The following is a 23,522-nucleotide window of genomic DNA, read 5'->3' as shown; positions in this document are numbered from 1 at the left end:
ACATTCATTCTTAAATACATTATTATTTCCTATTTACATACCATTCACTCAGTTGGTGGGTTACTCGATATTCCTCCATCACAGACACCTATTATATACTAACCTAATTGTGGGTGGTTGGAGTCTCCATATTTCGCATTCAGCCCTCGCACACTACACATTCACGCTAATAAATGCATTCACTCTCAACACGCTCCCGGTGCAAAAACTATCTTTTTTGCTCCGGACAGTTTCAGGGGACTTAGTAAACGCCAATTAACGCATTATTGTCAGATCCTGTGTAATATCTTTTAGTCTAGTTTCAAATTTTTACCTTTTTTTTAGAAACATTATACCGGGTATATCAGGCCCTTCAAAATTTCAAATACGACCGTATACGTCCTGACACATAATTTTAAAGGATTTTTACAAAAAACAATGGCGAAATGGGATTATAAACTTTTCAGAAAATTCACTAATTTCGTGGTCCGCTTGACCAATTAATACATTACAATTAATTAAGGTTTTTAGTTGAGATAAAAAAGTTAGCCGGTTTTCAGAAAATGACAAAGTTTGGAAAAAAGATTAAAAAAATAAATAAAACAGTTTTATGTGTAATGCTACTCTGCCCACGTTCGAAAATTCCAACGGCTTAGTATGCCATTAGAGGTAAAGTTTGGTGAAGTACTGATTAATCAGTATATCATTGTATTCATCATAAAATGTATGGAAGAACGTTAGACGCCTGTCATAATCTGAGCCCCGAAGTCCCTACACAATATGAGAGAGATAGATACAGCTTAAAAGCTGTAAGTCCGGAGTACATTACAATTAAACCTAAAACCGTACCAACATTTCGAAGAGAGGAATTCGGATTTGAGTGAACATCAGTACAAAATTTAGCTCCTCGTCGAAATTACGCTGCCGGTTTCTTTTTGCCATAACTTTGTCATTTTTTGACCAATTTAAAATCCGATTGCACCATCGTTTTCAGCTCAAAAAATCCTTTAAAATGATCTGTCAGGATTTGAAAGTTTGAAGTTGAGCTGGGCCTGAAGTACCCTGTATAATTTTTCTCCAAAAAAGGTAAAAATTTGAAAATACCCACAATAACAATAAAAACTTTTTTTTTGGGGGGGGGGTGTCATTGGTTCAAGAGAAATTCAGCAGCGCCATAAAAAAGGATATCCTGTATACTAAATTTTTGTAACAAATAAAACACTTTCAAATCCAGTTCGAAGGTGATTTTCAGAAAAAATTTTCCTTTTCAAAGAGATTTTCCGGTACCGTTAATCTGGCAGGGCGATAAAAACCGGAGTTTTTAGAATCTAAAGTGCCGATTAATCCGGGCGCCGTTGTCCGGCCGATAATGGATTATTTACCGCCCGTTTGGGAAGGGAAATCAACAAAGCCATTAATATCAAAGGAGAGACGACGCCAACAATAATCCACCGAGACTGGGTAAACAGAATTGGTAGGGGAACCGAAAACGGCCGGGGGAAGAAATTTTCTGTCGCCTTGTCTCTGGAATTCTTTTAAGGCCAGGACGAGGCCCACGTCGACTCCTTTCGGCAAAGAACGGGAGAAAAGAGAAACAGAAAAACAAAGGCAAATCGAAATCGTACCACTTGCTAAAAGGATCGACCACCGATAAGTATCAATAAGACAATTTGGATAGTCTATAATATCAGAAGTTTTAGCCTTTCTACATTAATTAATAAATTATATTATACATGATAAAAATTAACAGTTTCTTTATACTAACATATATAAAATTTCAAAGTAATATATTATTTTGCTTCCTCACGACACTTTTTTTTAATTGTTGTCAGATTTGAAATAGGTTTTCTTTCCTAATTGCAGTTTAAATAGGTATGGAATAATTTGGTCTACATTTCCTTGCTGTTTTGATTTGTTCATAGAAGTTTCGTCTTCTCGCCATAGTCAGTGGTGGGCTTTAGATTTTTTTATCGAGCATTTTTATCCCTTATGCAGACCTCAATACGATACTTCATAATTTAAATATGAGAAATAACCCAAGTACTAACTTACGTTAAATTATAATTAATTTTCGATACTACTGAAGATGGCGTGGAACCTAGACGCATCTGTCCGACCAGTAATTAGGAATAATTCAGTTTTTTTATTATTATCATATTGGCCATGCATAAGTTCAGATTTTAGAAACGTTTGAAAGGGATATGAATGAAAAACCACATTGATAAACTAAAGAACACAAGAAGAAACGAAGTTATGTTAAATTATGATATATTTTCGATTGACTCACCACTGAAGATGGCGTGAAGCCTAGACCCATCTGACTGACCAGTAATTAGGAATAATTCGGACTTTAGAAACGTTCAAAAGGGACACAACTGAAAAAACGCATTGACAAACGAAATTAATTGAGTAATTATGTTAATTATAATAGTTCTGGATAGATCCACCACTGAAGATATCTATACCCATCTGACCAATAATTAGGAATAATTCAGACTTTAGAAACGTTTAAACTGGACACGATTGAAAAAGCACACAGAACTAAAAATACACACAAACCAAATTGTTATATTTTCGATAGACCCACCACTGAAGATTGCGTGAAGCCGAAACGAACGTGGACCGAGAATGTGGAATGATTCAAGTTTTAGAAACGTCTAAAAGGGTCAAGACTGAAAACACACAGACAAACCAAAGGATATGGAGTGAAATCGAAACACGTTTCAAGAAGACCAAAACAGCCATGATAAGTTGACTAAAATGATCTGAAACGACCGAACTTATGTTCATCACCCCGCAGATCCCAAGAGGAAATCTCATAGTTTGGAATAGTTTTTGTCTTGCAATCTTTTATAAAGTTTCCGGTTGTTATTAGTTAAGCTATCATTTGAGGAATGTTTTACGCTTTTTCATTCACCGGGAATCTCGTCTCGGCGGATTTACTCCGGTCCCCCGAGCCCCCAACGGGAGAGGAAGAGGTCGAGGAAGGGAATTTCGAACGGACGGCATAGAGAAAGAGAATTCCTCCTGGTTTAAAAGAAAAAAGTGAGTGGGGTATTTTTAGTGTGTCTGTGCGGTGGGACGGGGCCAGAGACTTGCAATTACCAGGCGCCATTGAGGAGACAGAATCCCCTCCCGGGAGGCTCCGGCTCTTCGCCCCGCAGACGTTTTAGTTTTATATAAAACCCAAAGTGGGGCCGGTTCTGTTCCTCGTGCATCTCCCGACTGGTCGGGACCCGGGGGGAAAAATATCTAAATGCAGCGGCACCAGGATAATTACCAGCGATTAAACATCGCTTTTATTGGGAAGAAAATAGCCTAACGGGCGAAAAACCTATATTCGAATAATTAATTTCCTTCTGTCTGGTCTCGTTTTTTTTTTTTTTAATTTCTGGAACTCGACAACCGTTACAAAATGCATGCAATGAAAAAAATGAAATTTAGTTACTAGACGGTCGAGACGATTTAACGAGTAGGTCTTTCAATTAACACACAACCTGAATCATCGCTTGCTTTTAAAACCTAATGGGCGAAATAATAATATATTTCATATTCAAAGTGCAACTCAAACTGTAAAACAACAAAAATTTAAAAATAAGATCATTGTGCGGGGTAATGAACCTTTAGTAGATTTGATAATCCAGATCTGCCGATCATTGTTTTGGTCTGGTCAGCTCAACACAAACCTACTATTTTAATTTTATTAAATTTTATAAGAAAGTGAGAACATACATATTGAATATATAAAATTATGATCAAAACATCGAGTCGGATGAACGGTAGAGCGAAGATCAAAAATCATGGGGTCAGTTGGTAGGTTCCAAGAACAAATCTTTCAACTAGTACGACAGTTCAGTATCACAGTCTACCTTGTCAAAAATTTCTCTTTCAAAAAATACATTGGTGGAACAATAGATGGAAGACCAGGCGGCTAATTAGCATCTATTTCAGATAAAACGATTCCGTGGGAATTTTCACTGCATGACACATTTAAAAGTTATTTCCGCTTTAGTGAACGATTCATATGTGCTTTTTTTCTATCGATAATTTTATTAAATTTTATAAGAAAGTGAGAACATACAAGGCTTATATATTACTAGGGTGAAACTTCTGCTAAGGGGCAGTCATGGTGCCACTTCTTTTCTCCTTTTTCGGAAGTGTCCTCTAAAGAGAATTTTTTAATCATCCGGAATAGAGTCAGTGTACATTTTCAATGACTTTACAATCTTTTTAAATTTTACTTCCTATCTGGTAGGCTTTAATGTTCTTACACAGTCTTCCAAACTTTCTGTACGAATCATGAACTTCTTTTTATTTTTTAAGTCAGTCTTTGGCGGGTCAGAACCGAGCCGTAAAGAACAATATTAACTTGAACTTAAATTTAAATGATGAAATTGAAACAATATCGGAAAAAAAACAATATTGGATGAGAGATAAGAGAAGTCAACAAATTCTCGGAAACGCTCCAATTTAATTCAATAATTGTAAATATGATCAGAAGTCATTTGAGATCGTTCAAGCTACTTGAGAAAAATTAAAAAATATAAATAAATAATTTTCCTTCTTCTTCTTATCCTTTATTTAAAGCGTCTCCTAAGTAGTGATGCTAAATGATTGAAAATGAACCTTCCAGGCCGGTGCATTTGCGACTTCAAAGGTGTCTCCAGAAGAGTCCTTTACCGGAAATTTCATTGTCTTAATTGAGAGATTTGGCCTTTCGAGGTCTTCAGGGTGATGAACCTATTGTTTAGTCGTTACCTATCATTTTTATCTGCACGCTGATTGTGTTTTCTCCGTGGTATTTCTTAAATTACCATTTTTTCATTCAAAATTTGATGTAATTATGTGTCTAGGTCTGCTTAACTGACGAAAATGGTGGGATTGGAAAGACCAAACTTCAGTATAATTCGTTTATAACGAGCTTCAGGGTACCATAAAATTTTGTAGATTATAAGCGGTATTCAATTGTACAATATAAGCAATATATCGCTCATAGTGAACAGTTCGTTATATCTGAAATTTCATCTAATGATAGGCATGTACGTTTGTGGAAGAGCAGTTTTCATTAGATAAGTTATTATATAATTACTAATTATATAATTCATCCAGGTCTATGAGGAAGTACAAAATACATACTATCTTGTTAAAATGATTTATGTACATAAACATTTTAAAATTATTAATACATATATGTATAGATGTATGTACAAATGTGAATGGAGCTATTTGACTACAGTTTCGTTATAGTATATAGTCTGTCTTTTTTTTTCCACTTTTTTTTGGACCGTATTTTTTTAATGTTATGGTTTGTTGTTTATTACAGTGTTTGAATATTTTGTAATTATTTTTCACAATTCCCGATATTTTGCAACGAGACGCGTCCCCATTTTATTTGCGAGACTGCTCGTACAATCTCCCGATTCGGTCCGAGAAATTGTCGCGAATTTTTCCTCAACTGAAGTGACTAAAATTTTCCAGCATTGTATAAGTTCATAATTTTTTTTCCACAGCCTACATGTATTTGTAAAATTCAAACCATGTTTATAAATCCCAGACTCTGAAGATGATCTCAGTAAAGATCGAAACGTTGGCACGATAAAGAAAATGTTTTTCTAAAACCTACGTCACACCAGACCGCATGTCACGATCTCCGAATAATGAAGTGACCAAGTTCGTGGTTTTTTTAAATTAGTGATTTAGTGATTTTTTTAAAACATTTAGGATTAAAAAAGGAGGAAGGATCTTTCCTAGGCTCATTAGGCAGCTGGGGTAACTTTTGGGTTCTGTCCCACTATAACCGATGGTACGTTATAAACGGTTCCCTATGTTTTTTCCTTATGACATTTCAGGGGACCGGAGATTTTGAACTTTATAAACAGTGTCGGTATTAACAATTTCTACTGTATATTATAAAATAAAGAAGAAAGAAGAAAATATTATAATTGTTGGTTTGTGAGCTGGGTGGGATCAAAGATGCCGAAAGGCATCGATCAAATCAGTCTACGGTCAAAGGTTCAACAACACGCAAAGACATAACGCTTCTCAATTCCGTTCTATGTGTCTATTTACATGGAGTAGAGCAACGGTACGATAGATTAGGACTTTTATAATATAAAGGAATAAAAGCAGGAGTCTAGTCGTCGGGAGGAAAACAAAAGGTCGATCGGACGAAATGAAGAAAATGACGAAGAAAGGCGAACGAGGGGCTATAAATCAGCCTGCCTTATAGGTCGTGGTGGTCCGTCTTTCCCCCCGGTTTGGTAAACAGTGGCGCCATTGTAGGGGACCATTGTCGGCCTAGTGGGGAGCCAGATGCAGATGTCTCTTCGGGATGGCACTAATTAGAAACAAGGCCTTCTTGTCTCCTTCCTAGAACCCCTTCCACAATGTCCATGAGGGCCCTCATTGTCCATCTGGGTAATTAGAACGATTAATAAACAGGCGCCACACGTACAATGGAAACACAATGCTTCAATAACTTCTCGTCCGTGACTTGGACTGAATCCGGGCCGTCTAATCTTGTAGAAAGGCGATTGAATTGACCGACAACGCTTCAAAAGCCTTCTCGCATTCTGATTTTCTTTTCATCCTGAATAGTTGTTTTATGTTAAAATCATATGTTCAAAAGTCATTTCACGCTCTCGCATATAAATCCTTTTCATCTTGAATATGGAAACATTTCCGCCCATCGTCACAATATCGTTCAAATCGGTTTAAATAAATTTAAATACCTCTGTAACCATCATGTTTTGCATCCGACACAAACATTATACGTGGGATGGCTGTCCTTGCCAGAAAGACATTATTCATATCGATTGATTAAACTATTGAAAAGTGATTTACAACAAGGCGTACTATACAAACATTACTTATAAATTCCTTTTCATATGAATAGAATACCTTCAGGGTGGTGCATTTTGGATGCACCGTAAGACAATTCACCACCTGCTTTAACCTCTGGTGCAATTTTCTAATTAAAATTAATTTCTTGGCAAACGCTAAAATAATTGATTTCTAATTTCGCAATATAAAGCTGATAACATACCTGTTAACGTTGGGTTTGTGTGTATCAGGCGAGTTTCGCCATATTCAGAGTGCCTGTGTGATTTCTGTGATAATCAGACCAAATTACAGGTTCATCACCCCATAGTTCTCATGAAAAAATTTCACATTATTGCGGTGGCTTATGTTTTCGCAACGTGACGGAATAATTTAAACAAGACCTCACATCCATATTCCAGTTCAATTATGCTGATGATTAATAGCTTCGAATCTGGTGGGAATGTGAAATTTGTCCATAGAGGAAGCCGGGAAGAGAACCTCTTCTTTCTTTGAGATCACAATAGGGCCAAAATTTACATCAATCCCACCGGCTTTCATAAAACTACTATGAACACGATTTCGTGCCAGTACAATCGAGAAATCTTGTTTAGTTGGTTTGTGAAGCAAATAAAACCAAAGTATTCCATGGCATGGGCTTTTCCTTACTTAAGTACTACTCAGCAGCCCTTGTCGGTCATTTCTCCATCTGAGTCTACATACAGTGTCTATTTGACGTACACTACTATATGCATGGTTAAGAAGTGACTTGATAGTCCATTTAAGCGGGTGGTGCATTGTCTTTTCTACACTGAATTGGAAAATGCTCAACCCCGTATCCTCTTTGCCATCGGTCAATATCCTTTTTTATTTATTTCCGTCGTACATGAGTGTTTTTTTTAGCAATTTAATTTTTTCTTGTACCGTTTTTTTTCCTTTCTCTTCTCTCTTTTTTTTAGTCTCTGTATCTCAATATAACCTTTTTTCTTCCTCGTTTCCCTTGTTTCTTCAATTCTAACAGTTGCGATTTCGTTTTATTGTGCTCTTTTACAATATAATATCCGTCCAGTTTTTTAATAATCTTAAGTATTATTAATGATTGTCGGTTATTTTTCCATCGAAATTCGTCTTAAAATTGCAATAAAATTAAACATTAAAGCGTGCAGGATTCTATTTTGGACTATTCAATTTCAAAATTGTCAATATTTGGGAATTTCCAAGTTTCTTTGACTTTCTAATCAGATCCAGAACTTTTAATTACACAGGGTGCATTTAACGTTGAAAAACCTTCTTGTATCGCTCTGTATCATCGTTATATTTTCTGTGTGTAATTTCTTATTTGCTAATTTGCTCTCTATCTATCATTTATCTACCCTCTATTTGTCTCTCTCTCTCTCTCTCTCTCTCTCTCTCTCTCTCTCTCTTTTTTTTTTTTCTTCTAGTTTGCAAATTGTTTTGCCTAAATTTGGAACATTTTCCTCAAATATCAATTAAAGACGCTCTGGAAGTAGCTTATTTGAGCGCACGTCTGAAAGCGCGATTCAGCCCTAGGTAAATTTCTGCATCGATGAATTCAGTGTCCAAAAACCTTTCAAAAATGTACATTTATGAATATCCTTCCATATGAAATAGTTAAATTCCTATCCCATTATAATGGAAAGTTACAATACTTTTGCCCATGAGAAACTAGACAAAAAATAAAAATTTAGGTGTCTCGGCGTTTTTCATTAAAACACGCGATAAAAAAAATATATGAGGGGCCAAAGGTTAAACTCACCCTATATATAATCTTTTCAAATATGTTTGTTCTGTGATGCCATCGCTGTTTTATTGGAGGCACAGTTTTATTGGATTTCATAATCAAAATTAGAGATAGTGGGAAAAATAATCTGGTAAAATTTATTTCACCTTTCCTCGGGCCTTGAAATGCAGACACAACAGACAAATCAATAATTAATCCGGTGAACTGAAATATAAGCGATTTCAGCCGTGCCTATTTTTCACATAGGCCAATTTTTTATTTATTGTTTATATGACGATATCAAAAATAAGATTTATTGTCTAGGGTTTTTTTTCGGTGGTGATCTTTGATAATAGTTTTTTTGTAAAGGTCAACGACATTTTTGGTAGATTTTCTTCGCCTTCTTTGTTCAAATTTGGCCTTGAAATAGCTGGCACTGGTCAAGTTTTCAACAACGCTCTATTGGTCAATTTTAGCCTGAGCTGCACCCTTCTATTGAACCCGGGTGCATCAGGATTTGACACGGTTTAACATTTTGCCAACGCTGCACACCGTGTACCCCGGCTCAAATATAACCCCACTACGCGATTTCTATTTATAAAACCTGAACATCACGAAGAAATTTAAAGAATGACCAACGAGGATTTCACCCACCTTGGTTTTTTTTCCTCAACAACCTAGCAGTAGAGGACAATTTTTATACAAGGGCTTTGACCATACAGTGTTCTCGAAAACCGGACAGGCCCAGTTTTCAATCCCGAGCGAGGTCCCAGTGGTTTCCCTTGAGTGGTCCACAACCCGATCGAGGCACTCCTCTGCTACCCTATTTTTAGCATAAACTCCTTCCTAGGACGCCGAGAACAAGGTTGAGTCGCATTCCGTCGTCAAACCTCCTCCCCTTCCATCATTTTTCTCTTCCTTTTGTGTCTGTGAGATGTAATTAATATATATTTATTTATTTTTTCATTAACATCGAATGTGTATTTTTAATGAAATTGTTGTTTGTATTTTTTCAGAAGCTCCGCCTCCCCCTTATTGTAGGTCCTCGTGTGAGAGGCTCAAACCTGAAGGTGAGTTAAATTTTCTTAATTAAATTCTATAAATATTAATATTTAAGGCTAAACTTGGGCAATTAAAAATAAATAAATAAAAATTGACATAATTCGTTTAGCCCTTTTGCTGTAAAACTTTTTCTGACTTTTCCTCTCTGGTTTTACTTGTGAGATAACTCTAGTTCTGATATAAAGAAAAAAGATGATAGTTGTTATCGGGAATGTTTTATCTATTGTGAATATCTTATGTAAATTATAGCGTGTGATTTTTCGCAAATATCTTTTCTTAATAATCGGGGCATATTTTCTCTGTAGAAAGTGCCTCGTGGCATTTACTTGGCAGGCGATCTATTGTTTATCTCCTTACGCAACTAGCGGTGGTAGAATTAAAGAAAATTTAATATTTTCCTCTTCTTATAAACGGGCAGTGTCGGCGATTTTTTTTTCCAATAAGATATCAAACACACATCTTCATACATTCAATTCGAGAATTTGTTTATTAATTGTAAAAAAAAATGAATACGATATACAGTATACTGCAAAGTAAAATTTTTGAATCAAATATAGGTATTAATCACACTATCACGGTGACGAATAAAGTTAAAAATCCATTCTGGAAAAATTGATAAACCTAAATTAATCATACTAGGTGATTATTTACTTTAGAAAAAAAACTATGATTCACTGTGTTGTTACCATGTTTTAAGCATCCTTGGATTAAAAAAACGACCGACGTAAAACTGCTAAGGCAGGTCGCACTTTATTTTATATTTGAAAAATACTGTCTCTTGTAAATGAGCAAAATTGTTTGTTTTCAATCTGACATTGAATTAATTTTTGAATTAATAAATTTCCTGAGTAAAGTGTATTTAATTATTTGTCGCCGAGAATCATACACGACATTTGAAAATGACAAAACGGAGGGAAAATTCGAAAGGGTGGGTTGATATGGGAAATTAGTGCCCGAGTGGATCGAAGTCACGATAGAGCAAGTGGTAGAGCAACGGCGTATTTAGCCGAAGGTCGTGGTTCGAATCCCGTTCGTGACTCTGACTTTTTTATCTAAACCATACCTTAAATAAAGATTAATTAATTGAAAGATATTATTTGGTCAATCGGATCACAAAAACTAGTATATTTAATTATTATTTTTTAATTATTGTGGGATTATCAGCTTATGAGTGGATTTCGAAAATCTTGGATAGAAATCACACTAAGGCGGTAGTTTTTTAATTCTGTTTTGTTGTTTTTCTTTTAAATGGGATTTTAGTCGATCCACTTGCACTATAATCCGCAAAACCCGTTAAACTAGCCATTGTGCCTTTTGAGGCTTATCCTTTCACTTTGGAGACCGACCTGTCAAATCCAGGTCGGAGACCCTGCCTAAACCCATAACGGCTCGGAATGAAACAATTTTGTTTTCTTTTTACAGATCGAGCGCCGAGCGAAAGCAGCCAACCTGAGCTCCGGGGGTCGCTCAGCACGAACGGCGAAGGTGAGTCTTTTGTGGATTTTTGGCTCGCCAGGCGGCCGCGCTGTAGTAAATTTAAGGTCTGGCCCCTTCGGTTTTCAAGGTGACCAGGTCCTCCTCGTGTCTCCCTCTATCTCTTTTCCTCCTGGGCCCCTCTTGCATCTACTTCGCTAAGACATGTTATTCCACTTAAGCCCCCTCCACTCCTTTCTTCCCCGTGAGCAAAGGTTCGAAGGTAGAGTTCCACTAAAATAAACTACAAAATTTCAAACACAACCATTGCTCGTTGTACATTATATATTTTGGCGTGTTGTGGTCATTCCCAGTATGACCTTAAAAAGGAAGGCCTTAGCGATCGAATATCTTACTTTTTAACAAAAGAAGTGAACATACAACGATTTTGTAAATTTTTAAGAAATTAATTTTATTTAAGCCTTACAGTATAATTTATAACAATATTAGACATTTGAGTTTTACGACTAATATTGATTAAAGCGATTTATTCAATTGGGATGATCATTTCCATTTAGATCTTTTAAAAAGCATAGCCGAGTTTATATTTAAAAATATTGTAAATACATTTTTATCGTTGCATTTGCACCAAATGTTGACTTCTCATTGTCCAGACTTTATTTTTCCCATTTGTTTGAATATCTTATACACAAATATAGGGGAATATATATGAGTTTGAACAAATAGATGTACAACGGCAAGTTCATTGACTGCGGTTGAATAAACAACGTGGATACGACCGAGTGTTTACATTTTTAGAATACCATAGTTTAGATTTCAAGTAAACAAAGGAAAACTAGTGATATAGCCTATGAAAACAAGGCTAAAAACACTGTAAAGCTGGCTAGAAAGGTCGGTCATTGTACTTGGTAAGAACTATGACGATTCGTTTTGTCGGATTGGCAATAATTGCAACGGTTTGAACAAAGAAACAAGAGTTACTAACAAATTTAATATGTATTTGGTCGTATCCGATTATTTTGGTAGGGTATCTTCAATGGTAGGTCCGTGTTGATTGAATGAACGACTTAAATACATCTTTTATGTAAGGTTTTTGGTTGAAATGAAGATACGATAGCTCAAGTGGTAGAGCAACGGCGTTTTTAGTCGAAGTTCGTGGGTTCGAATCCCGCTAGCGGCACTAGCTTTTTCACTTCAACCAAAAACCTTACGTAAAAGATTAATTAATTGAAAGCAGCAAGTTCAATAGACCACTAATATATAATGGACCTAAATACTTTTAAAATTGTCATTGAATCATTTCTCATTCTGACTGATCCTCAGGGGTAGTTGATAAAATAACAGAAACGACCGAGTTGTAAGTTCGTCACACTTCTCTTCGACTCATTGGACAAAGGGTGATGCTTGTACAAGTCTAAATTTCAGTAGTTGATCATAAAATATCAGAAACAAAATATTGGTTTATCACTCAGAACTCAAAAAGACTAACAGTCCAACACATAATGTAAGTAGTGAATATTGGGATGGGTTGCAAGTAGCTGAGCTACACTGAATGACATGAAAAAAATGGTCATCATTAATATTTTTAATTACCTCGTAGACAATCCACCATTGATTATCTTACAATATTTGGACCGGTTTGAACGATTAGAGGTAAATAAAACAGATAAACTCTATCACTTGCGTTTAAATTAGATTTTGTAACTAATCTTTGGATAGTCAAGCTTCATTCTGTCGTTGTGGTATGATTTTTTTAAGTTTCAAATTTGATTGTGTGATGGTTTTAAGTGATCCAGATTCAGTCAGTAGTCAAGCGTATGTGGCCAGGTGCTTAACATTCCCAGAATAACTGTCCGAAGGGTCTTCCATCGCTACCAAGATACTGGAGGTTGCTCAAAAAGGCATGGATCAGGTTGTCAACGTTAGCTTTGTTTGATCATTGGATCTTAATTTTTTTCGAAAATAAATTGGGGTGATGCCTGTTAATAATAGGGCTGGAAAGATCCTTGGAGAAGAAGAAATTTTTCAAGAATTTTCAGAATGCACTACCTGTCGACGTACTTCATCATTTAGCCGAGGACTCCTTCCCTGCGATTCTATCACTCACGCAATCACCCCAGTTGTTTTTGGTTTTGAACAGAAATAAGCCTAAAAGCAGATCTAGTACTAGAAGCGGTAGCCTGGCGACTTTCAAATTCGGAGATTCAATTACGTCTCGGGGAAAGAGCGGCAGTCATGAAAGTTGTCTGGCGCCGTGAACAATGGTCCCCCAAGGTGGCCACCCTCCGGTCCGCTCTTGATAATTGCCTGGATTTCTAATTAACCATCGCGAGTCGAGGCGGGCGCCCGTTGGTGAAGAACGGCCGGTCTCGACCCACAGCTAAACCCGGCTTAGTCATTCCATCGGTTGATATAGATCGGAATCTAAATCGTCCGTCTACCTGAGGGACGAATCGATAACAAAATGTTGCACAACCGTGCACGACCGTTTTACCCCTTTGTTAAATCTCTATAAAAATTTCCTTTTGAACGTTTCAACAAATACTGCAAGCTATTATCAAAATGTAAGAAAAGATTCTGTGTAATTTAAACGATAACCTGAGACGCCCATACCTCCAGCCCGTCTGTTTGCTTTGCCCCTAGGGCATTTTATAAAGTAGTGAATGCATTTGAGGCTGAGGACAGGTAGAGGAGTGCATTGTTGTGGGAACGGACTGCCATTAGGACGTGTAATGACGCTGAAGCTGAGTCCTCTGTTATTTCCTCGGAGGGAAGACATAAAAACACACACGACCTCTATAATTGGGGAAGAAAGAGCTAAGGAGAAGTAATTGTCGACTTGGCCCTTCAATTACGCACTGTTCGACCTGGGACGATTTAAATTCCTCATGAAATCAATCGACCCTTGACGAATCGGGATCACGTTGTTCAACCGCCCACAATTTTCTTAGATAATTGAACGGAAGGCTTTTCATATCAATTTCCCTCCCAAAGAGATCCTAAACTTTTCTAATGAAAAAATAAAACTTGAACCTATCCAACTTGACAAGCATGTTTCCAAGTTAGTCAAAATCTGCACAAGAGAAACGATATTTTTTCTCAAAGGTTGTCTGTGCCCCTTCATAAACGAGATTTTGTAGCGCGATAACGAAAAGACCTCACACCGCCTTCTGCATATCTCTTTTAATGAGACCCTTTCATTTTCATCGACTTAAATGTAAGAAACTCATTTAATCCATGGAATCATTAACTTGGATGATGGTCTGTTTCCAGTCGACATTAATTTGAACAAAATCTTTTTGTAAGATTTCCTCTTTGGATGTGCAGGGTGATGAACCTGGATCATTGTGATCTGCTTCGCAGTTTCGCAAGTTGCCTTGGGTTTTATGGCCAATCAATTTTATTGTTTAAATAATAAACAACGGCTGTAAAATAGAATCAAGAATTCGAAGTATGTGTAAGATATCTCTAAAATGCCTCCGTGAGCATAAATTATTTCAAATGTTTTCTTAAAAAATAACCAAAGTTTTGACTTTAGATAGCCTTTTTAAAGAGTTTTATATATAATAAACATTAATTAGTTAATTTCAAAGTGGGTTGGCTTTTTCACTGCAACCACAGGTAGGCAAAGTTATAAAATAAATAAAACCTAACATGTATAGGTATTTTCATTTTTAGATAATGCGCATCACGTGCTGTTACGATTTGTGATAATCGATTAGGTCTGAAATTTCTTACACCAATTTAATAACAAGTTTTCAATTTATTTTTTTTAACACAAAAAGACGTCCTTACAGAACTTTTTTTTAAGATTTTACCTACGAAATAAATAAGCAGGTGTTATTTTTTGGGGGGGGGGATGACTATCTTTCGGATGTGTACTAACTAAGCTTTTGTTTGTTTTTTCTTTGTTTAAAATTAATGAGCAGTTAATTTTCTATATTTCTTTTGTGTGAATTGATGTAATCTTTGTCATCGGGTCATTATTAAGTTGTCATCGATCATGAAATTTTTCGTCGGCTACTGTTTGGGGATGATATTCGGCTTTCGGTTAGGTGGTTGTGGGGGTTTGGCGTCTAGGAGGCGCCTACCTATCGACTAGACCCACCCCCTTGTGCCGGCTCATTCCAACCCCTCACCTGTGCTGCAAATACCACGAGCCGCGACCTTTTTTCCCTCTCATCTCCCGTGTTGTCACCGGTTCGAATTTGCCATCGCCCATGACCTTTCGGCGGGTTTTGCACAGGCCGTTTGACCTACACGGGCGGAACGAATCGAGGGCAGTCGGTATTTCCGGATTGTCCCAAATGAGAAATCGGACTCGTGAATACAAGACTGCGGATTAACACAAGAGCCATTAATCAACTCGGGGATGAAAGACAAAGTTGTAAAAAAGAGTGGGGAAAAATTTAACGCAGTTTAATTTATATAAGCCGTAGGGTTTGTGCCAAGACAAGCCACAGTTTCATATAAATTCGCATATTGTCTTCTCTAGTCAAAGAACTAGCCTGCATACTGAACTCACGAAGATTTATTATCTCTGCTGGGAAATAAAAAATCTCGCATACCGCGAAAAAATGTGTATTCTTAAACTTTGGATAATTGGCTTTAAACTACTTTTAGACAACCACTTCTCGATACCAAAGTCCTAAAAGTCTCAACTGTATTTTCGCATTAGTCTCTAGCTTTTAACAACTGTCTTGACCGAAGAGAGCAAAATTCGCAAAAGTAAAACATGCGATTGGCTTTTTTTTCTACTTTTCCATTATTGTGATAATTTTTGGTTTAAAACTTAAGCCATTCATTTTGGTAAGATTTTGAAATTGTTTTTAGCACATTGCACTGCAAATTCCAGCAGGACAAAGTTGTATAAAGTGAACACGACTGTAATAATAACACACAGGACAATTGCCAAAATGTTATACATCATTTCTAACATGTAAATTAAGTTCACACTGTATCACGTACAAAAGGACAAAACTTACAAAATAACACACTGACCAACCACTGAAGTGTCTGGCATACAAAACCAACAAGGATCAAACTGCACATTATTTTTTTTACAATCTTTCACCGTGTATATTAAAATTATCCATAGAAATATTTTAATGTTTACTACCTTAACAGACTTTACTTATTTTATACTTCGAGTACTTAAATTTAACTTGAATTCTCTATCAGCTAGGATAGATTACTAAATTAAAGTAAGAGGTTTTTCAAAAGTATATGTATTTTCTTTTTTGAAATCTCGTCTTCAATATTTTTTTAACGTGGAAAAAGGTTAAAGCTGTAGTTCACACTGAACAAAAGTAAAAGAAGACGAGAAAATAACCAACGAAGTGTCTTGACATACAAAACCAGCAAGGATGTGCATATTAGGATGACAGGAAACGACCAAACTGCACAATATATATTTTTTTCAATCTACACTGGCGATATTAAAGTAACCACATTTTAACTTTTATACTTTTAGAGACGTTACTTTTTTGTTTTTTTATTTATTTATAGACTTCTTTATTTATAGTACAAAACTTAAGATATTATCTTGAATTCTTTATCCGCCAGAATTGAAGAGGATTTTCAAAAGGAAATCGTCTTTTTTTTTTTTTTTTTTTTTTTTTTTTTTTTTTTAATCTCGACTTGAGTTAAAGTAACGTTGTGGCTTCACTTTCGCCTACTCCTCGAGTTGAAAAATTTTCCGTTGGATTTCTAAAGGCTAAAACGAGAAATTTCTCCCCCTGTGTTTGAACAGACAACCAATTCCTCGTTAACATAATCCAATGTATCTCGCCTTATCTCTGATAAGAGGCAAGGTCACCAAGGTCGTTACTCTTATCAGACACCACCTGAAATACATCAAGTGGAATACAGACACACAGGAGAAAAACCCTTCGGGGAGTTTAAAAAAAAATTTACGCGGTGTTTACGATCGAGCACACTTGGCGTCGAAGCACCCGGCCAACATCCTGTATTTATGTGTTTGCTTATTGATATTCAACACCTGCCACTGTCGTCCTGTCGCGGAATGCCGATGGGTTTTCTTCTGTGGGCCTGGCCAGAGTCGAGTGTGCATGTGTGTTATGTGTGTGGCGCCGTTAGTAGTTGTGGAGGCCCCTTCTCCCCTTATCTTCTGGCGCCACCACTTACCTGTGCCCTCCTCTCCCACCGGTAAACGCTGATCAAATATTTTCTCATTAAACCTCTTTTATTAAAAACCCTCCCGTCTAGACACGAAAGTTTAAACGAGATTTGACTTGCCGAAAGGGAAAAATATTAATAAATGCGTTCCTTTTACAAATGTCGGTACTTATAGATAAATTCATAATGTATAGTTGGTTAGATATTAGTTTTGGTATGAATGTAATTTTATTGTTAGCTGTGTATTATTCAGTCTTTAGTATTTGCACCTGATGAGCGAAGCAAAAAATTACTAAGTAAAGATTTCAAAGGAACTTTTGCCAAAATTGCCACTATAATACAACAAAGTAACTCCACAAAATTTTCAATTGTTTTTATACCGAATATTATCCACTGATTGCAAGGTTATTGCTTAAGACCGAAATAATTTTGTCTTTAGAAAAAAAAAATTTCTCTCTCTTTCTCTCTCTCTCTCTCTCTCTCTCTCTCTCTCTCTCTCTTTTCTTTCATTCTTTCCCTCTCGCTTTCCCTTTGTATTTTCTTTTCAATCTTTTTCTCTCTGTCTGGCGATTTCTCCATCAGACAATTTCTTTGTGTCTTTTTCTTCTCTCTCTCTCTCTCTCTCTCTCTCTCTCTNCAATATCTCAGGGACAGTTATTTAATTATTTATAGATTTTTTAAACTTTTATTTTAACCTTTTGGTTTAAACCATTTGAACGTTTTCCTTTTTAATTTCGACCTTTAAACATTTATTATTCACCTTTTTCTTTTTTTAGTTTCGACTTTTCCATTTATTAATTAACGTTTCCATTTATTAATCAACTCTTCCATTTATTATTCAATCTTTTCCATTTTAATTTCGATTTTTAAACATTTCTTATTCTATTTTTTCCCTTTTACTTTCGACTTTCCATTTATTATACATCTTTTTTTCATTTCACAATTTGCATTTATTATTCAATTTTTCACTTTTTAATTTCGATTTTTCTATTTATTATTGTATGTTTTGCATTTTGATTGTGATTTTTACAATTATTATTCAACGTTGTTTTACATATACATTGAATACTACATGAATTTGATCACAAAATTATTTAATTTTTTTCTATCTTACAAAATATTAATTTTCATTATTATAGTGTTTATAATTATTAATTAATAATCTATTTTAGGTATATTTTATTATACTGTATTTTTATGATGACAAAGCAGAACTCTTAACTGGCGGCCTACAGGTGTTCAGTGGTTAGTCTGGGTGTTATTTCTGTCTGTCCTGTCCTTTTTTACATGCTAGGAAAACTTAATAAATTCCTGAAAATGCCTTGACAGACTAAACATGAACTCTCACAAAAATTAATAGCTTAGATTAAGTTTTACAAATTGTCGTATTTTAGATCTGTTTAAAATTAAGTATATTTTAGCACATTTGCTATAATTATTATTGCTCACAATTCTTTAACGAAATTGTTATTTTTTGAGGGCATGAATTCTCAAGCTGTTTATTGACCCAACATTGCAAGGATCGTAGGCTGATTGAACAAACAAATCTCGAAAGAAATCGATATTGGATTAACATAAAGAAGTAGACTATACACAGGGGGGAAAATCCTCCTGCCGAGTGGGTAGATCAGTGTTCGACCTCTTCGGTATTCAAGAAAATCCTTAATGAATTTACATAAAATGTGTGTGCATTTTTAAGATATTTTTTATATATTTTTACGAAGAATTTTAACCTGAAAGACAATCACATATGAGCCAGAATCTCAATTATTTGGTATTCCGTGTGACCTCCCATCAGTTTACTATTATTGTTCAATGAGAGTAAATCATAATTAATGTTAATTAGTATTCTAGTAGTGTTGACACCCACGTGTTAGTTGCTAGTTTTTGGCCAACTCATCCTCGTTTATTGTCCTTACCGTGCTTAATGGGCATCTTATTAAAAATAAAAACCAGGCGCATCTCTTAATTGAACGGACTGGTGAGGTAAAATTGTTGCAAATTCCAGCTGAAAAGTGTGAAAACCGTCCGAAAATATATACACCGTGAAATTCCGCGATGTTTTTAAATGTAATTTATCACCTGGAGGAGGCCGACATTGTCGTAATTTTCCTCCAAACGAGTTGTGATTTATCGTATGCTCAAATTAGTTCGGCCGTATCTTCTCGTCCAGGATCGGACCACGTTGCATAATGACAAACGAGGCGAATTGCATAAGTGTTTCAACTTTTATCGGCATATTAGCACGTCTTGGCTTTTCTTTTTTGCTTTTTCCGTTTGCCATTCGGTAATAAAGACTCGTTATCTTGGTCCCGCCTGTCCTCGTTTGTTTTTTTGTGTCCGAGGACCAAATGGAACACAATCAAACATAGGAAATGACGAAACACGATTGACCGACAAAACAAACGAGAACAGGCAAACCAAGACAACCTAGAAAATGAAACATATAAGAAGGTTTGAATGTATTAAATATTCATTTAACACTTTTTTTAATAAATTGAAAATCGTTTTAAATCCCTCTAGACTTTTGACGAAAAAGAAACAGGGATATCGGCAGACTTGAGAACCAAACCGGTCATAACACTCATCCACCCACGCAATTCCAACGTTTTATTTACATATTCTACTTTCTAGGAATAAATATATCTTCTTTTTTTCAAAAGAAAAATATTTACACGTGTTTTAAATTTATTTAAAGAGTTATCTGGGCTTTGATGTTTACCAAATTTGTTTTTATTATTTGGGACGGGTAAGTCACAAATCCGAACGTTTTCTTCCAATAATCGTGCATCACGATCTCCAAATAATCATTAATTAAAGGTCACTAAATATCACGGTTTTCTTCAAATTTGAGTAATCCGTTGGATTATTGTATTCACAATATTAATTTTTTTTTTTGGTTTGCAGTTCACCGTAAAAACGAAGTTTTGAAATGAAATTAAAATGTACGTTATTCAATAATATAGTGGAACAAAAAAGTTAAGTTATAAAAATAAAGAAAAACGCACTACGGCTATGGTTGATAACCGTCTGCCGGAAAAACGGGCAAAATGTTTTTATTTATTATTATTGAAGTTTTGAACTTATACTGTATTGAAATAATTCTTCAAAACCAAACCGGTCATGATTTCATCCATCCACCCAATACCAAAATTTTATCTATTCCACTTTCTATCTATGCAAAAAAAAAAGACAGAAAGAAAAGCACGAACTTTCTCTGTTTCTTATGTAATACTGTCTCGCCATTGGATTTGATTAAATTCATTATATTCTGCATAATTTTATTTGGGCCTGCATCCCTTTGATTTACCTCGTTTTATTGAATTTCTCCATTAATTACAAAAAACAGAATAATATTGAAGTTTTGAATTTTTTTTGCACTTGTATTCTAGAAAGCAAGCTAAACTTCGTATAAACAAAGAGTTTTTAATTAAATTTATCAGTCGATAAATTACATAAGGTCTCAACAGAATAATTGATTTTCTAAACAATAAAATTATCTAGTTTCTTCTAAAATTGGCCTCTTTTTGCCAAGTCGCTATTTATTGTATTTAAGTACTAAATAATTCGTCACAGATGGCCTTTGGTGTGCCATTCAACCCAAGGCAACTTCAAAAAACTCTGCCCATGTGTATTTTCATTGACATAACGTTTACATATCTCCATGCCTAAAATCCCTTTAGGCCCGTCGTCTCCGCCCTTGTCGGCACCTGCTGAATCCCTTGGACAGGCGTTATCAGGAGATTATAATTATTTTTTTCGTAATTTTTAAATGCCGGGCTGTACGAAAGTAGTAGGATAGGAGAAAGAGGAGGGGAATGCGTGTGTTGATGTAAAAATAGCCATTACAGAGGGCAGACAGGCGCCAGCTGGTGACGTCACGTATCAGCCTTCCTACTCTTCTCGGCTCTCTGCAGAGGCCCCGTCGCTTACAATGGTGAAGACCTGGCGATTTCTCGTCCTTTCTTCTCCGTAATTAGTCTTACGAAACGTTTACGCACCTTTGGAGGAGGTGGTATTCAAGTCCGACCCAGAAATCCAAAGGTTAAAACGCTAAAAATACCTGGAAAGACTTAGACAACGCCATATCATTTGGTGTTCGTCTCGACCTCCCAAGCCTGTTTTGTTATAAATCGAAACAGTCAGGCTAAAAAGAGAAAAATGGTCCGAGGGTAAATGTCGGGCGAAGGCTTTTTGATAGGACGGGATTGTATCGGTTAAACGGGTCATGGTGACTGATGGGCGCCAGGCGTCTGAGCACGACAGAGATACCGCAAAGTTCCCACAAGACTTCAAATTAGATGCGATTATAAACCGAAAAACGCGGCCCGAATAAGTTTTTTGCCGATGTCCCAGCCACAAAAGTCCTTTTTCTGTTACTCCTGTATTTAAGTACAAAAAAGATATTAAAAAAAATATATACACTGAAAAGAGAAACAAAGAGATTGTTAAAACCTCCGCTTATTCTTTTTCGTCTGGTTCACGCCCATGCTTTTCGGAGTAGCACAAAGAACAGCGAACCTTGATGTTTGGTACCATTTAGAAATGTGAATATATACATTTTTTCATTAATTAATTCTTTTTAATTTCAAATTAATCGCTCTGCCTTCAAATCTACCTTTTTAAATTTCAAATTTACCTTTTTAACTTCAAATTAACCCTTTTAAATGACAAATTAGCTCTTTTTAATTTTAAATTAACCCTTTCCTCAAAAAAAAAAAAAAAACCTAGGAGATAATGAAATGTTATCACATAAAGTAAAATGCTTGCATTTGAAAAAAAAAATTAATATAAAATAATTGAACTTTTAGAAGACAATATTAAAATTAATTTCAAATAAAATATAAAAATAAAGGATTTTTCTTTTAATTTGATAAAAGTGAGAAATTGTGGTTTTTAAGAGCCCAATTATATTGTTATATTAAAAACTATCCAGTTAAAAATAATTTTTTTAATATTTTTTTTTACTTTTAATTAATTTTCATGCGTGTCATAAGGACCCAATTATGTGATATTTTAAAAAAATTTCAAAAATACAAGTTTTTTTCACTCTTATATTTCATACCATCTTTTTTTTTTAATTTGATTTTAAAGAAAGGCGTTGATTTGAAGTTAAAAAGGGTAAATTTGAAAATTAAAAGGATTAATATGAAATTAAAACAAGATAATTTGATGTTAAAAGGGATTAATTTGAAATTAAAAAGCGTTAATAAACGGAAAAAAGCCATACACGTATATTTCGCCAATTTTATCGACAAATAGACAGAAGTTAATTTGAAATTTAAAAAAGTTAATTTGGTGCGAAAACCGGTTAATTTGACTGGAAAAGTTATACATATATAATTTCCCAATTGTATATCTCGACAAATCGACCAAAGTTGATTTGGTGCAAAAAAGGGGTCAATTTGACTGGAAAAGTTATACATATATAATTTGCCAATTGTATATCTCGATAAATCGACCAAAGTTAATTGGAAGTTAAAAAAGTTAATTTGACTAGAAAAAGTTATACATATATAATTTGCCAATTGTATATCTCGCCAATCGACCGAAGTTAATTTGGAAGTTAAAAATGGTTAATTTGGCGGGAAAAAGTTAAACATATATAATTTGCCAATTGTATATCGACAAATCGCCCGAAGTTAACTTGAAGTTAAAAATAGTTAATTTGGTCCGAAAAATGGTAATTTGAAATTAAAACAGGTTAATGTGGTGCGAACAAGGGTAAATTTGACGGGGGTAAAAAACCACACATACAACATACATTTTGCCAATCGTTTATCGACAGTTTCTCTCTCATTCTCACTTATCTTTTTGGGGAGATAATAGCGCCAGGATGTAACGTACAGCGAGATTAGGTGGACCGGGATAGTTAAACTGCTAGGAAATTCGCTAAAGTTCAGCAAAAATAGTGTTACTTTGTCGTGACATTTTGTAAAATCTCCTATGTCGTATCAAATAGTTTTAAATTAATATAAATTTTATGGAACTTCTTGGGAATTGAAACATCTTTTATATGTCGTCCTTCCCTGCCTTATCCTTTTGTTGTTTTTTTTCGGCTGTTTCCCTTTTTACTCTGTCCTCGTTCCTTTCGCTTTTTGGCAAAGTCGAAAAAAGTAGAAAATAGACGTTGGAGCCCAAAAGGCGCTGTTTCTCCTCCCAAGCGAAGCGTGCATTCCCCACTCGGCGGACAATTCTCGATTTCGTTTTATCTGGTCGGCGCCTCGCACCGTCCGGTCCTTACAAAACTTGAATAAACAGGGTTGGCGAAGGAGGAGGAAAGCACGTGGGAGCGAATTACGATCTTGTTTGCCTCAGTCGGATTTTTATTGTCTCATCTCTCTCAGTC

At 35.4% G+C, this 23,522-nt stretch overlaps 1 protein-coding gene across 1 annotated transcript in view; it reads left to right on the top strand.

The window, feature by feature from the left end:
* LOC106664348 (mothers against decapentaplegic homolog 6) overlaps positions 1 to 23,522 on the top strand; it is a 41,185-nt gene that overhangs the window by 6,819 nt on the left and 10,844 nt on the right. The window contains exons 2-3 of the mRNA XM_014390016.2: positions 9,556 to 9,609; positions 11,024 to 11,086. Of these exons, the coding sequence (XP_014245502.1) occupies positions 9,556 to 9,609; positions 11,024 to 11,086 (117 nt within the window). The remainder of the gene's footprint in view (positions 1 to 9,555; positions 9,610 to 11,023; positions 11,087 to 23,522) is intronic.

The sequence above is a fragment of the Cimex lectularius genome, unplaced genomic scaffold, assembly GCF_000648675.2.
Source record: "Cimex lectularius strain Harlan isolate CLEC.00 unplaced genomic scaffold, Clec_2.1 scaffold251, whole genome shotgun sequence".
NCBI classification, from domain to species: Eukaryota; Metazoa; Arthropoda; class Insecta; order Hemiptera; family Cimicidae; genus Cimex; species Cimex lectularius.
Note: the sequence above shows the minus strand (reverse complement) of the source record. Positions and strands in the feature narration are given on the sequence as shown.